Below are 16,878 nucleotides of genomic sequence, written 5' to 3' on the forward strand. Positions count from 1 at the left end.
TAAAAATATGCAAATTGCTAGACTGGAGGCTAGATATAGACTTTCTTTAGACCACTGTGTATAGTGCCTGGACAAACACTTAGATGCAAGAACTCTTTTTGTACAGCCAATCTTCAGTATATTTTCTTTCTTGTAGAATCATTGATGACACCCAGGGTTACACATTAGCCTGGGGTATGTGTTTAAAAGCATCTTCATTTTATCCAGTGTTGTGTAGATGTACAAAATGTACCAGTGGCTGGCTGCAGTGTTACCTTGAGATATCTCTAGCATGTACATTGATGTTTGTTCATTGGAAGTACATGTCATTGTCTAGGTACTAATAGTTATTTTGGCATGCACGAGCACAGGTAAGTTGGGCCATTGGGCCACCACCATTGCCAGTAACAACATTAACACTGTCAGACATTTGAAGCCTACACAACAACACTGGACAGGTGCTTCCTGTCTTTTCACTGGCCTGATGCTGGCAAACCATTCATTCACGACAAAAACATTCATGACAAAAGCACCTCAGAGAACAAGCCAATCACTGGTTTACCCTGTTTTGCAGTTTACAAATTTGCCTGATGACCCTTTAGTGATAGCAAATAGAGAAATAGTTGAAAAACATAATCTCCAAGCAGATCTTCCAGCTGAATATTTTCTCTGACTGCCTTGTTTTCAGATACACTGTCCACAGATATATTTTTGCAGTCAAAATTTTTGCATGTTAATGAATGAACCCTTTCTGTCTCACAACATATTTCGAGACTGAAACATGGCAGAAACTTCATACGTGTACTGCATATAGGTACCCTTGTGGGGTTGACAATCTGATTAAACGTTACAATATAACGACCTTCCAACTCCCCTAAGAAGATCTGCTTGGAAATTAGCCAGAAAGAGCCTTTGACTATAGTTTGGAAAGTTCTAGTCAGTAACAGAGAAAATATATGATGGAGACTCTAACTGCGTCATCACCTCAGCAAGGGTACCTAAAATGTTGTAAACATATGAAGTTTCAGCCATGTTGCAGTCTTGATAACAGGACAGAAAGGGTTTGCTCATTAACATGCAAAAATTTCAATAGATATCACATCATTAAATGCAAAAATCTCCTATGAAACATAACATAGTACCAGAGTATAGTTTCTGCTAACAGTCTGTCTGCCCCAGTTGCAGTCCCAGTAGAAATAGACCATGAAAAAGTTCATGCCAAGATTGAAAATGATATACAAGATTCTAATCATAAACTGGGTTCTGATTTAGCACTGCAATCAGACCTCGGCAAGCAATCAGAACCCAGTAGCTATCAGAAAACTGCCCATAAAAACAACATCTGAAGGGGCCTGCAACAGAGGCTATCTCTCTTCATGCAAAGTAAATTATCACAGTGGTGTGAATATAGAAATCTTCTGCTGAGATTATTACACTAGTACCATAGCCTCTGCTTATTATAACCTAGGCATATTCTTGTTCGGCAGAGAGATGTTGCAAATGAGTTAGGATGAGTTTAGCACACCCCCATTCGTGGTTAATGTTATCATAATGGCATAGTCCAACAAAGGGACATATCATGTTTTTCTCATGTTTCATTTATATTTGTATGCAAAAATAGACAACAAGGGAACATAATGGAGTATGAAATGAATGAATGAATAAATAAGATTTGCAGCTGGTTAACATCATAAGCGAAGTCATCTGGCATGCAATCCCCATACTCCGAAATGCATTTTGTATCTATTAGAGTACAATGCCATGTACATTGGAATCATTTTGGTTATTGTTCCAATAGTTATGACCATCATGGAATCTTAGTTCTGCTGATATTAAATTCTCTTGGATCATACAAACACATCTCTGTGCTTAATTGTCTAGAAACTCTGACTTTGAAGTGTTCATAGCACTTTGCTCAAAGGACAACAAAACCATACTAATGACAAACAGTATAGCCAACGTTACCTACCAGAAAAATTATTTTCAGGAAAAACTTCATCATAGCAGCCCCCGGCATCCACCCATTAACTTTTATTGGTTTCTTCTCCATATCTGTTATAACATCGCCATCCATCACACTCTACACTCAATATTACCCAACCATGGGGATCATATTGGTTTCTCTAATGGCCATTTCTAAGATAAAGACTCCTGATAACATATAGTTTTGTCGAGTATAAGTGGTCTTGAGAATTTCCAGACAGATGCTATCGCTTAAGTCCTGGCAGGAGCACAGCATCTGTACAAGTTCAATGCCATAAGGTTCTAGACAAAGACATTCCACGTTCATTGAAGGGATTAAGATCCAAAAGATTGATGGGGTTGGTCGTAGCCTGCAGAACTTCACCTGGGAATTTTCCACTGATTCCACAGATAGCTGTGTGATGTCCATCAGTGGCTTGGCTGTTTTTTGACCCTGAAGCACAATATCCTTCCTTGTAATACAGGAAAAAGGGTAATCTCCATCATTAGCTAGCTGCCTTCGGGAATCGTTAAGACAAGGGAACTGGAGGTTAACAACCAACCAGGCTACGTAAGAACAAATAGTGAGGATGTTTTCAGGACTTGGACAACAAAAAAGAAGAACGAAAACCTTGGGTCACATCAGAGGAGGAACGTCAAGATCATCCACAAAGTCCTCGCTGTTTGGTCTCTCCACAGGCCGGGATGTCACACTCCCTAGGGGTTGTTGTGCTGGTTTGTGTTTTTCAGCAGTTATGGCGGCAAAGTCTACACCCTTACTCTTGGTGGGGTCTACCTCCAGCCTCTCAAAGGCTTGCCGTGATTTCTCTGTGGGGGGCTCGACAGGTCTGGTGGTTTTCTTCTCCTCCTGTTGTGCCTTCAGGGGCTTTACCACTTGGTTAGCCTGCATCAAAAATGCAATAATCCTCTTATTCTATTGAAAAGTAAAATAGGATTTTGAAGCATGACATAAACTGCAATTTTCAACACAAAGAAGAAAGTTAGGGAGTCAATTTTCATCTGAACAGCACCATTTGTTGACAAAGACTGATGCTGTTTAGTGGAAAATCTAGTCTTGAACTTTCTTCTTTGTGTTGGAAATTACGCTAAATCCTGCTTCAGAATGAATTCCACCAACACAGATCAAAGTTAGAAATAGACAAACATGTACATTCAAGGATTTTCATCATAGTTATGCCCAGCACAATGAGGCTGTAAGAAAATTTCATAAAAATAGCTGTTTTAGATTTAAACAAATGGTGATTAAATATGGAAACAAAGTTTTGTAATTCAAAGATAAAAACTCAATTTGCTCATCTTTTCTATCAAATGTCAGTAATGTCATCTTTACATTCTAGTTTTAAACTTATAAATATCTATCCATGTAGGAGCAAATAGATTTAAAATATGCATCCTATATACTTGCAACAATCTTCTATTTTAAGATAACAGTGAGCCAAATGGTTCATCACTGATTGTTCAGCACCAAGGACAAAGTCATCCAATCATGCATAGTTCAGCACCAAGGACAGTGCCCTCCAATCATCCACAATTGGTGCTGTTCAGCACCAAGGACAGTGCCATCCAGACAAACAGAGTTGGTGCTGTTCAGCACCAAGGACAGTGCCATCCAGACATACAGAGTTGGTACTGTTCAGCACCAAGGACAGTGCCATCCAACAGAATTGGCACTGTTCAGCACCAAGGACAGTGCCATCCAGCTATACAGAGTTGGTACTGTTCAGCACCAAGGACAGTGCCAGTTAGATTTAGTGCAATCCAGGAGCTTCCAAACTGATATAACATTTTGTATGATTGTAATATCATTATGATGAGGTCGATCATACCTTGGGCATTGTGATGAGGAGATGTCCAGTTGTCTGAGAACGAACTGCCTTGCATGAGTCAGGCCTGACTTCCTCTGGTAAATGCAGCTGTAAGATCTGTGAGGAAAGAGATGTTAAACAAGTTAATCTGAATTTAAAGTTGCCTATTATCCACGCATATGTGGCTGTGTAAATGTGTAACATTACATATCGAAGAACACTTTGCAAATACCCTCCACTATTATACTATTTTCTGGATGGTGGGTACAGCAATGGATAAGGCAACCACGGAGAGAAAATGTAGATGGTACTGGGATAAAGTCTAAAGAGTTTTAACAACAATCCTTTCTTCTTCCAATATACTGACCAAATCACTGTTTGAAATTCCATTTTACTTAAATTTCAATCAAACATAACTTTCAATCAAAATTCAATCAAATTTTAATAAACCATGATGCCATCCAATATGGATGGATTATGTTTGTAATGTCCTTGGATGGATTTGATGATAGCATGCATGTCAGTACATTTGTTGTAAGAGTTAAGCATTTTGTAAAATATACTGCCTCATGAAGACTTATATGTGTGTTTCTTATCTATCATTTTCATTTGTTCTTGACATTGCCTTCCCATCCGGGAGTCACAGCTGCTCCGTACCTTTCCTTTGACGGTGACTCTGACGTAGGTCGGCTGGACATCCACGTCCATGAGGGATGTGTCCATGTACCTGGATGGCATTTGGGAAAGGGTACAGCAGTCAACCTCAATTGAGATGAAGCATGATGCTTTTTCGAGTAGCTAGTAGTAGTGCAATGTGACTTTGCCAGACCGTGCATTTTCAGCCAAGCATGCTCGAAAGCTTGAATATGTGCCCTTTGGATCTGAAGTATGGAATTTGATTCATATGGTAAGCAGCTTACTACTTGAGACAACTTACAGTCCAGATGTGACTTTTATTTGAAAATCTGTGATGATGTAAATAAACTGGCTCACTGTATATTAGTTCGAGCAATGAGTTCACATTTCAAATACCCCCAGTATAATCTCCTTGATCCATGAGATACTTGAGTTGACCAATGTCCATTAAAAAAGGAGTTGATTATACCAACACAGGTTGTTAAGGAACTGTGGAGAAACCTTATTTTGTCTTTGAAGTATATTTTGATCCAGTCTCAATGACTGCAAAGTGGATTACACAGTAAAGTTTGGAAGTTTACATATAGCTTCACCAAGCTAATGCAAAACGAATCATCAAATGTTCTGGACCAAGGACAGAGCCATCCAGCCATGTACAGTTGGTTGGTACTACATTTGTATTCAGCACCAAGGACATAACTGTGAAATTCCTTTATGAAGTCAACATTTAACCTAACAAGTGTCAATGTATTCATGCTGAATCGTCAAAGCAATTTGTGCATGCTAATTGTAAAGTGTGAATTGGTAAGGGCAATGCAATTAGTTCTGGTATTGAGGACTAGGGCTGATTTCATCGGCCTGTAACACTATGTGTATGTTTATGTCAGTTGCTACCACAACTTTAAAATGATGGCACTACCTTATGGATAATCCTCCCTTTAATCAAATGAGCTACCACTCCGGGATATGCTGACTACAGTTAAATCAACGGCTTACTGTTACCAAACGTAGACAGATATTAACTGTGAGATACAAAGCCAAAGGAAGAAGATAACAGAACATATTGCCCCAATGTCTGACCTGAACACAGCAACATCCAACAACAGAGCGTTGTCATCTTCATTCTCCGTCAAGTTGAAGTCCACCCTGAAAAGTTAGCAATGGTTTAGTTCAAACTTTTCCAGACTTTGTAACATGATCAAAAAAATATCAACCGCTAAGATGTTGGCATTTCAAAATCCAGTAAGTTACATGTATGGGCTAAGCTTTCTGTTCTCTCGTAGTGTTAGACATGTAAAAGGTAATCCATAGGCATACAGTATACTTTAAATGGGGAGACAGATATTCATATAGATGCAGTTATGACAACTTTAATACTGGCAATACTTTACAACATGTCTTGTGATCGAGAGAATATCTAAATGTCACTAAGCAAAAGCATTTCTATTGCCCATAGGGGAGACAAGTGTAGGCAACATTATTCTGGATGTACTCATTACATACCAATAATATGAGCTGACAAAATATGAAGCAATGGTGACAGAAGATATTAGCAGTAGGACTGGACACTCCATTCAAAATGATATGATACTTACTTGGCTTCATTGACGTTATAGGGTCTTCCATCTTCTGCAAACAAGTTTCTCTGCTTCTTAGGTTTTTCACTATTAAGTAAAACAGACAGATGGTCAGTTTACATTGCTAGAACCACATGGACATGAAAACTTTCTTTCACATAATTTATATACAAAATCGTGTAACATATGGTGTATCTTACATTTTCACATGTTACTCTGTAAGAAAGACACTTACTCCTCGATTCCCTCCTTTTTCCTTTTCTGTTCTTCTATCTTCTTCTGGATTTCCAGCCGAGATTCGGGTGTGTATCCAACTTGTTGTTTCCAGAACCTGTCAGAAGTATGACACATCAGAATACACATCGCAAGTAAACAGCAGGTTGTAATGAATATCATTTTGGTTTCGAAAATATCATTCAGCATCACCAGAACTTAATTTTCTTCAAGTAGGATATAATGATGGAACTGAAATAACTTTTGTTGACACTTTTTTTACTCTGTTTTAATTGATTTGAGAGTATTTTATTTTGAAGCACTCACTCTTCATCTTCTTCCTCCTCCTTGCCCCCCTCCCCATCCTTGCTGGGCTTGTCAGATTGGTGAGTGTTGATGTCAGTGTACCACCTTCCATCAAACCCAGGCTGTGCACCTGACCTGGCCTCCTTCGCCTCTGCCTTCCTCTCAGATTCCTCTTTTTCTTTCAGCTGCACAAATATACATTATTACTAATATATTACCACTGCAAGTACTTACAAATAATACAATTTCCATTATTATTAAGTAGAATCCTTTGAAAAATTTATCAAGTTATTTTCCAAGTAGTGTTTGATTGAATAGGATACTGTTCTTAAACAGTATTCATGATAGAAAAAAGTTCATTTTACAACAAGAATTCGGAGATTTCATACCTCCATGAAATATATGACTTTTTCTCTGACAATGCACATTTTGTTGAAACAGCAGAGCATCAGATTGCAGTGGATGCGTATTAGGATCCATCTGTACAAGTCGGAGCCAATATTTGATAACACGTATACAAATACAATACAGCACCTCGCCTACCAAACAGCTATGTCCTATTCCACACGGTTATAGAAATAGGGGTGTTTCTAAAATATGCATTTAGGGGTGTTTCTAAAATATGCATTTACTTCAATATTAAAAATGCAGTTTATTTTCTTCATCCACGGCGCAAATGGTCCAAAATCCGCCCACATCACGACTGAGAAGACAATCTGGTTCAAATGGGCAGATCGCGCTATAAGCGCAAGGATACCCGGAAGTGAAAATCCAGGCCAAAATCAATCTTCAACCGAAAAAACACCACTTCTATTATTATTTTTTAGCCATACTAGCATCTAATATCATTTCAAAGCAGATTAAAAGAAATGTGAACTCAAACTTGATTGCTCAAAACTCTTTCCTCACTTTATTTTACCGCGGACTACCACGGACCCTGGTCGCGGAAGACCCGGGGTGTGCTCCTCCTCAATACTCTTCCCCACACCCCACTGGTAAACCTCCCTACTCTTCCCCACACCCCACTGGTAGACCTCCCTGCTCTTCCCCACACCCCACTCGTAGACCTCCCTGCTCTTCCCCACACCCCACTGGTAGACCTCCCTGCTCTTCCCCATACCCCACTGGTAGACCTCCCTGCTCTTCCCCACACCCCACTGGTAGACCTCCCTGCTCTTCCCCACACCCCACTGGTAGACCTCCCTCGCTCTTCCCCACACCCCACTGGTAGACCTCCCTGCTCTTCCCCACACCCCACTGGTAGACCTCTCTACTCTTCCCCACACCCCACATCACAAGCTGCTAGGGGGACCAAACCCACACCACTTTTTTCTGATAGGAAAACCTATCTGTCCCCAAAAAGTCAAGACCATAGTATGTTCAGGACAAAAGATACAAAAACCGGATTTTTCATGGAGGTAAAAATCAGGGCATACACTAACCCTTTTCTGGACATATGCCTGCTGTTGTTCTATTATGTTTTTCCTCACTGCTTCATAATCCTGTTGAGAAGATATAATATGTGATTTGTATGTCTGTTGTGGTGGGAAGCAACAACAATACATATTAAAATTCACAACAACCTTATATTTTCTTCAGGACAAAAACAAAGATTAGGTGAAATAATTTTTAAGTTATAATGAGTTATAATGAGTTATAAGATGAGCAAAGGAAGAACATCTAAATTTTGACAAGATAATACAAAATATAGAATTACAATGACAAAAACAATGTTATTTTCTTAATAACTTACATCAATCTTACAAGTTACATATCAACACTACAATTACATAGAACTTTTAAAATTACCTGTCTTGCCAGGATTCTTTCAGTTTTCTGGATCACTTTTCCATCTAACTTCTGAAGATAATGAAAACTTTGTCAATATTTTTTCACATCATTCCAGACCTAACATGTAAGACCAGGTTTCTGGAAAAACATTTGCAAAAATAGGCACAAATCATAAAAACCAATACTAGCTTTGTTATAGTGAAGTCAAAATGATATTTTACATATGATGCTGTCTTTGACAAGACCAGCCAAGGAAATATTCTTACCTTCAGTTGAGGTAGGGTGGTAACCACATATTGTCTGTAACCATTAAAGTCTGTGCAGGGGTTCCCTGTCAGATACCTAGCAAAATTGATAGTGTCAGCAGAAATGATTGATACACATTTACAAGGAAATACACTATGTAAAAGCAAAAGCAGTAGGAAGCTGAAACATGTGTGTGGTAATAATAACATATCTATAATATAATAATTTTTGTCATTCCAAAATGTCATGTGAAAGGTTTGAGAGATTTTGTTTGCTGGAACAAGTTGTAGTCTGTCATTGTTCCTGAAGGTAAATAATGTTAGATCAATTAACTACTTGTAATTACTCAGTTTTAGCTCCCGCTCGAACAAATCCTGAGAGTCTCTTGCACAGCAGAAAATCTTAGATCAAACTGTTTTATTATTAACTCACAGCTCTTCCAGGAATTGGTTCTGTTGGAGATGTTCCACACCGGTCAGTTCACCCACAAAATTCACAGTCAAGTCCAGCTTTTTCAGAGACTCACAGCCTGAAAGAGAATAAAAAAGCAAGATGATTGTAAATTATTTGGGATGAAATCATCTCAGACACATACTTGTATAATAATCTTTTGTATTCTGGATTCTAACCAAATTCAAACTAAAAGAACTTTTCAACTTACAAGAGAGTTTTACATCTGTAATTTGAAATTTCTGAATATTGATATAAAGTATAAAGTACAAATGTACATTAGATATCAACCCTGAATTTTACAAATCATGCAGGGGAGCATGCAAAGGAAAAAATGATAAAACATGTTTGTCTCACAAATCAAAAATAGTTCAACCACCATTCATTCAATGATATAGTAAGCTACATAGTTTACATAACTTGTACACCGTGATGTATCAACAATGAGCATCACTGATCAGATTGACTGGTCCAGAAGAATTTTGAAACTGGTAAAATCTACAACTGTGCAACATTACATGTATATCACTGTCTGGTTGAAGGTTTAGCTGTGTTATATCTCTACCACGCATGTAGCAAATGGCAAATTGATTCATACTTTCATCCCTCTAACTTCAGTTACCTGTCAGAGGGTGTAAGCCTGATTGATTGGTTCCCGTCTTCTATCTGATTGCATCCCTTCCTAAATGATCTTGATCTAGAGCTAGGCTAAGTCCAGGGAATGGATACTCCCCTCATGTGGACCAATAGCTTGTTGCTATCATCATGATTGACTTTGGTTTCACACCCATACTATAGAAAGTACATGTGTTACAAAAATCCCATGGTACATTTTCTGTAGAATGATCGATAAAGTCATTACACACGTACAAGTCCATTAGCTTAGATGTGATAGCACAGTGGCGGCATATCAGTAAACATTAACTTTCTCTCCCAAGTTTCTCAACAGAGGCGATAAAAACAGTCTTTTCAAGTACATGTACATGATTTATTTTACCTTCCAAGTTCTCTATTCTTTCCACATTGTTGAGGGCGAGGTTGAGATACTCCAGTTTCTTCAATCTCCCAACATTTTCTGGAAAACAAAAATTACTTTTCACAAATCAAAAGATCTGCATTATCATGTTTGGTTTGAGCTTATAATTATTTGTATAACCACAAGAGAGTTCTGAAATTATGTAAACAAGTAACAGGACATCAATATTTCTCAACAGGATATTCTAGTAGTATTGTATGAACAAATTGCCTATAAATGTAGCAAAGGTTGAAGTGAAGATAAATAAAGAGGGTGGATGGTTTTCATTCGACAAGCTCTCGAGTTTTTCTAGGACTTACATTTTCTTCCTTGATTTCATCAGCAGACATTACTTCTCTTCTGTATCATCTTTAGAACAAGCAAATACTTAATACAAGTATATTGTAGTGGCCTGTGACATTATATGTTATTAGTCTCTTATGATACTCATCAGTCATCAACTTATGAAGTGTCCCATCTAGGGGTGAATAAACAAATGGGTATGATGTTCACCTCCATGCCCTTAAGAGGGACGTAATCAACATTCTACTGACAAGACAAAAACAGAAGTCATTTGTCATTACCAGGATCAATAATACAGAGTAAATTATTATGTGAATTATGATCATGATGATGATGTTCATCTCTCTGTACCCTTAAGAGGAATTAGCAATCAATATTCTACCAACAAAACTGAAAAAAATGAAATATGTCATTAGCAAAATCAATAACGCAATAAAAACTACTAGTTGAACTGGATTAATTACGCCAAGCTAAACTACATAGTACCCTAAACTACAAGTCTACATAAGAAATGCTTATGAAAGGCAATGATTGGGAAGAAAATATCACTACCTCTTTCCATAATTTAACTTTATAAAGAATTAGTAGGAAGTAGAAAATGTGACTTTTGTTGTTCTTAACAAAAACTGTTCTTCATCAGGGGAGATAAATCAAAACGTTACCAGTATTCATTTCTCAATGAAAAATATACATTACCTATCTTTGGAATGACATTGTTCTGTAAGTAAAGAATCTTCAGGTCTCTACACCATCTGTCCAGGTGTTCTATCCTGCAAAAACAAAACGAGAAATTGAAGATCTCATACTTCTGTGAAATAATAATTATGAATTTTTTGTTTGAACATTATCTTTTCAAGAATTTCTTACTAATTCTGTCGTTGTATTTTCCAACTGACATGCATGTGGCAGAAAGTTGCGGACAGGAAAAGAGGTAAACTTTTCTGGGACCTTTGACCTAACTTCCTGTCACTCACGCAAACTTGTCTGGCATGTGAAAATGACTACAGAAACACAAGAAAACACACAAAAAGACACAGCCTAACTTCTCAAAGGCTAGATAACATTATTGTGAATAGATGCCTTAATGACCTTGACTTGAACTTTTCCATTTAAGGTTGATGTGGGGTCAAAGACCAGGGCTGGGCCAGAGTTAGGGGTGAAGGGTTACAGAAATATTGTTATCTATCAAATTCCAAAATTTCTGTACAAGCTAGTAGTAGTGATGCATACCTAAACCCAATTTCAGGTTCAGGTCCGGATTCAAGTCCAGAGGTTTAGGTTCAGTTCCGGACTTGTAAGTCCGGACCTAAACCATGGCATATACAAAATTGCATATTGGCAACCTTGCAATGTTGTCTGGGTGAAACTTTGGCCACATAATTAATATAACATGGAGGCCGACACTTGATGATGCCCGATGGCAATGTTTTCTTCATTTTGCAGCAAAGATTTTGCAATCTGCGGAAGGTTTCAGGTGGTTTGGAAAGAAAAGGGGTATGTGAAATGGTCTTTTATGGTAATAAGTCCGGACTCTTGACTTTTAGGTTTTTTTGGACTTGAACCTAAACATTCTTACAAGTCCGGATCCAAGTCCAGTGAACCGGTATGCATCACTAGCTAGTAGAGCTACCAGTTATAAGGAGAAACAAAGTTGAATGGGGGAGATCAAGCATATATATATACCTTTCTACTCCTTGTTGGTGGAGGGAGATTTCTTGAAGAGAATATATCTCACACTCATTATGTTCCGCCCTCTTCCGAATCAGGTCTTCTGTGACTGAAATCAAATTAATCAAGACATAACTGTTATATTTTATATACACAGACTGAAATCAAATTAATCAAGACATAACTGTTATATTTTATATACACCTATACCATTACATACGTTATGATAAACTTATATACTTTGTTATAAACTCATACCTTTGCACATCTTTACAAGACCGTGTGATATGCTATTGTCTATCACTGAAGGTACTATCGCAACTATCTATATTACTACAAGCACATATAAACGTTACACATACATAATAGATATGTAACATATCTACTGAAATTGTAGTTTGTAAACAACTTCACTTACTTCTGACCATCGTGTATCTTCCAAAATCAAGGCACTCTAGGGTAAAAGTAGACATGGGCCAGAAATGCCTCAAGACGTGAGTCAAGCTGAGGAACTGGGGTTTCTTGTCTCTGTTTAGTTATATTTGTAAACAGCCTCCCTCTCTCCTCCCTCTAAAATCATCAAGCTCAAACTGCAAAATTCTGGCGCCTTCGGTTGCTGTGGTAATGAACGTAAAACCAGCATTACGTTTGAGCACGTACATTCGCTGAACACGGATAGTCATTAGTATTTGCTCAAAACACAAAGGTATCTTCTTAAATTTATGTATAATTATTATAAACAAGAAAAATGACGGGAAATTACATTGTTATCATGAAATGTTGTGTAATTTTTTTGTGCGAATCTGATGCGAATTCGCGGTAATGAACAGGGAGATACATGTACGTGCGCGACCTCCGACCCCTACTCTCAGTGGAATATCATCGTCAGAACTTTCTTCGTTTCTTACTTGAAAATGCTTTTATTTTGTCCAACCTGCGCCAACTTGCTGGTCGCGGAAGAGGGTGAAAAATGTTACAGATTCGGCTGTCAAACCTGTCCATACATATACAACATCACACATAAGGTGAGATGCATTTTGTTTCGGAAGTTCGCTTGCCCCCCTCCCCATAAATATATTTTTGGTATGTGACTTCAGCTAACTTGATATTTTATTCGAGGCATATACGGTAAATTGCATCTAATCTAAGCTTTCTGATTTATGGAGATCTGTGATTCTAGCAAGTGTCAATTCTACTGTGCAGATTTCGTTTAAGAAGTACCCAAAGCTGAAGGAAGTGGACGATGTGCTCGGAGGACCTGAGGCCTGGGCAAACGTCGACTCCACGGAAGGTCAGGAATTTCACCGCATTGCATCATAAGTTTATATGTTGTGAATCTTGTATTATGTCCAAATTAGAATCATGTGTTATAGCCCTTTATGTTTCTAACATTGGCCTTTCTGTATTCTTGTTCCCGGGTGTTATGAGACATTATAATTCATTAATGTTACCTTGATATATTCATAACTATACTTAAGAAATGTGGGACAAATATTATCTTATATAATTCGTAATTCATAAGATTATATTTGTCCCACATTTCTTAATTAAGTATTCCTTAAGTATTGCGAAAGAGTACAAAATCAGTGGGTATTGCTCACTACAGCACATTATATAAAAAAAATTAAAAAAAATTGGGTTGTATTTGTCATTTTGAGGCATCATAATGTAGGTTGTCATGTATAAGAACTCAATGTACTTGTCATTAAGGGCATGGGTCCACCCAGGCATGCTTGCAGAAAATGAGAGCTGTGGCAAAGACTTGCACTATTAGCCAACAGAAAAAGAATCATGCTTCACCTCAGTAAGGATGGCGACTTTACCTAATACCTTACTGAAGGCTGGGTTCATGAAAACTGACATCATTTCTTTCCTGAATGTCTTCCTCTACAGAAAAGTGCCCCAAGTGTGAACATCCCCGTGCTTACTTCATGCAGATCCAGACCAGATCAGCTGATGAACCAATGACCACATTTTACAAGTGTTGTAGCTCAGAATGTGGTCATCGATGGAAAGACTGAAAGATATAGTTTTGTACTGAACATTTATCTACGAGAACTTTGTTGCTGTTATTATTAGTGTTAAGGAGCCTGATTGGCTTGTGCCCTTTCCTTTTACGAATGAGGGAGCTGTTGAGCACACACTTGCTCGATCAGGAAAGTTATACACAATATACAGTACCTTTAGCACAAACTTACCCAGGAAAGTTATGTGGTATGGCCCTATCTATTTATACAGGTCGGAGTGAAAGTCATTTTAGTTGTTTCTTCTTCTTCTTCTTCCGTTAATGTCCATCGGCCGAATTGTCGGCCATTATTGACATGATTAACGGGTCAGAGGTCACCGTTGGGGGGTGTCTAGTCGATGTTTGACAACTGCGAGACAAATGCAGACAGGGAGTTTGACTGTATAACCTCCTCGGGTAGGGAGTTCCAGTCGCATATGGTGCGGGGAAGGAATGAGTACTGTCTGTAGTTTGTACGACATGGGAGTTGTTGGTACTGTTGGCTGTGGCCTCTGCGGCGTCTAGTGCTGTTACCAGGAAGGAGCTTCAAGGCTTCACAGCTTACACATGCTAGGCCCTGCGTGATCTTGTACAGCATGGTAAGTCTGTTTGTCCCTACTTCTTCCAAGTACTAGTAACTTGTTGATAACAAAATTGTTGCCTGCTCAAAAAGTATACGTACCATAATGAGTGCAATTACAACATACCAGAACACTACATTGTTTCAACTTGTGTTTTTTTCTTCTTGATATTCACCATGTAAAACTTAGGTTAACTTAATTACTGTCTTTACACATCAACATCAGAATTGCTAGAAAAATCTACATTTTGTATAAAATCAAATTTCATTTGTCATGCTGGAAAATTGAAATCAGTGACTTTGGAGGCCCTTTATGACTTTGCTTTTATCCAACATGTTACCATTTATTCAACACCACACAAGAAAAACAGAGCATCTTCCTTGAAGAATGGTTTAATAGCTGCATTAAATGTTGTGGGCCTACATTGAATGTAACTGACTGCTGTCACTAGATATAACCTCTAGAATACAATCCGATAAAAGCGTGCTGGAAAAAGAATAGCATATCCTACAATTAACAAATCAACCCTAATCTTTAAAAATAAAAATGTCAAGATTTGCAGAATGTTATAAAATCTAGTTGCACAAATGGCAGTGAATCACGCATTTCTTGTGGTATTTTACTACAAGAACACATCTCTGCATGGCCCTTTTAATCCATGAGTTTGGTCAACAAAATATCTCATCATGGGTGTTCATTTATATTGCTGTTCATGCTTAATCTTTGCATGTGGTCTTTGTTAACTATGTTAACATTGCATACAGATTCTTGCATACCTATACTTGTAACGTCAACTAAAAAGGTACTAGTACTTTGGATCATTGCAACTGTCTCAATCTATAATATCGTGCAACTTCTGTCTACATGTATCTGAAAGTTGAAACTATTTGAAGGACTAACATATAGTAAGTTAGTAATAGACCCATTCGACTTTCACGGACCGCATAAACTGCTTACGTAACAGGGGGGACATTTCGAAAGAACATCGTTCTAGAACGATGAAGTCGAACGCGGCTTGCGCTCGCGGTGTCCCCCCTGGCAAATTATTTTTTACTAAAGTGTAGGTAGTGTCTTTTTTTCTCTGTAATATATGCGGAAATGACAGGAAAACAGGCACCAACTTTGTATGGTGGAATTCCGTACAACAATTTAAGGTAATTTTGTTCTGTGACGTATGCAGTTTATGCAATCTGTGAAAGGAACTTTCGAAATGTCCCCCCTGTGACGTAGTTTCTATTCGAAATGTACCCCCTGTGACGTATGCAGTTTTATGCGATCCGTGAAAGTCGAATGGGTCTATTGATCTGCCCCCTGCACAAACCTTTTTCATAGAATTTTTCATTAATCCCATTGCATGCTGGGAATGTGAGGCATTATGGGGCAAAGAACTTCATTATCGTGACAACACCTTACCTATAGTGCCTGCATGTAATGAAATCTGTGAAAAGGTCTATGCAACTACCATATAAAAACACCAACTGTCCGTAAGAATATACATATAGCATGGAACTATAATTACAGCTAGGTTTGTTAGCTACAACGTACGGTTGACAAATGTGTATTAGTCTTTAGTACACTATGGCTCGGTTAATATTGGTGAACAGGATGGCTCTTGATGAGGATGAACACACAAATGGCTGGTCAAAGTAGCACCAATGTGAACTGTTGCACTTCAGGCCTTTAGACTGGAACAAAGAAAACATTATTATTGTTAATCTAGTACAACATAGACTAACTAGAGAGCAGAGACCTCCAGCACATGGTGTTAAAACAGGTGAATAATTTGCAAACAAATTTCTTCTTGAGCCCAAAATGAAACTCAATTTCCCTCTTGCTCGACCTTAGCTTCTTGAGTTATGCCATTTACAGACACATGCACACACAAACATTACCAAAACCATAACCTTCTTAATGAAGTAAATAAAGTTAAATTGCATAGAGTGCAAGTCCAAGACTTACCTCTTGAGGAAGGCGTGCACGTTGTCATGACCATGGTGCTTGGCAGCATGAATGAGAATGCCCGTGGCACCTCGACCTTTCTTGGCCCGGCAGAAACTGCAGTTACAGATCCCCCTGCATGGCGGACAGGTCCAGTTCTAAAGACAGGAGGAAAGAGATAGGTTAATGGGATTTAAGAACAACTAAGGTTGTATGGAATGAAGCAGCCCAAATGCATTGAGATTTACAAAATGGCTGGTAATTTGCATGAATTACTACTTATTACCTTCGCCAAGAAGGTTATGTTTTCAGAGGCGTTCGTGTGTGTGTGTGTGTGTGTGTGTGTGTGTGTGTGTGTGTGTGTGTGTGTACGTAATAACTT

At 38.2% G+C, this 16,878-nt stretch overlaps 3 protein-coding genes across 4 annotated transcripts in view; 1 reads left to right on the forward strand and 2 right to left on the reverse strand.

Annotated features, from left to right (window-relative positions):
* Positions 1-139: 139 nt before the first annotated feature.
* LOC109466999 (protein tilB homolog) lies at positions 140-12,433 on the reverse strand. 2 transcript variants are annotated; one of them, XM_019764886.1, is made up of 16 exons: positions 12,391-12,433; positions 11,988-12,081; positions 11,001-11,074; positions 9,984-10,061; positions 8,969-9,065; positions 8,557-8,632; positions 8,309-8,359; positions 7,942-8,001; positions 6,521-6,684; positions 6,216-6,311; positions 5,999-6,067; positions 5,484-5,549; positions 4,425-4,494; positions 3,789-3,884; positions 2,573-2,845; positions 140-2,395 (listed from the first exon to the last, which is right to left on the reverse strand). In XM_019764886.1, the coding sequence occupies exons 1-15, from the start codon at positions 12,398-12,400 to the stop codon at positions 2,579-2,581; spliced, it is 1,368 nt and encodes a 455-aa protein (XP_019620445.1). In that variant the 5' UTR covers positions 12,401-12,433; the 3' UTR covers positions 140-2,395; positions 2,573-2,578. The 2 variants fall into 2 exon arrangements, with proteins under 2 accessions (XP_019620445.1, XP_019620444.1); XM_019764885.1 differs by having other exon boundaries at positions 140-2,845.
* Positions 12,434-12,789: 356 nt separating this feature from the next.
* LOC109467004 (DNA-directed RNA polymerase III subunit RPC10-like) lies at positions 12,790-14,694 on the forward strand. The gene is made up of 3 exons (XM_019764893.1): positions 12,790-12,997; positions 13,176-13,263; positions 13,866-14,694. The coding sequence occupies exons 1-3, from the start codon at positions 12,887-12,889 to the stop codon at positions 13,991-13,993; spliced, it is 327 nt and encodes a 108-aa protein (XP_019620452.1). The 5' UTR covers positions 12,790-12,886; the 3' UTR covers positions 13,994-14,694.
* Positions 14,695-15,862: 1,168 nt separating this feature from the next.
* Positions 15,863-16,878, reverse strand: part of LOC109467003 (cell division cycle-associated protein 7-like) — a 6,229-nt gene continuing 5,213 nt past the window's right edge. The window contains exons 11-12 of the mRNA XM_019764892.1: positions 16,518-16,654; positions 15,863-16,243 (exon numbers count right to left, since the gene is read on the reverse strand). Coding sequence (XP_019620451.1) covers positions 16,231-16,243; positions 16,518-16,654 — 150 coding nt within the window. The 3' untranslated portion in view covers positions 15,863-16,230. The remainder of the gene's footprint in view (positions 16,244-16,517; positions 16,655-16,878) is intronic.

This window comes from Branchiostoma belcheri, unplaced genomic scaffold (assembly GCF_001625305.1).
Source record: "Branchiostoma belcheri isolate BF01 breed outbred unplaced genomic scaffold, Haploidv18h27 scaffold173, whole genome shotgun sequence".
Taxonomy (NCBI): domain Eukaryota; kingdom Metazoa; phylum Chordata; class Leptocardii; order Amphioxiformes; family Branchiostomatidae; genus Branchiostoma; species Branchiostoma belcheri.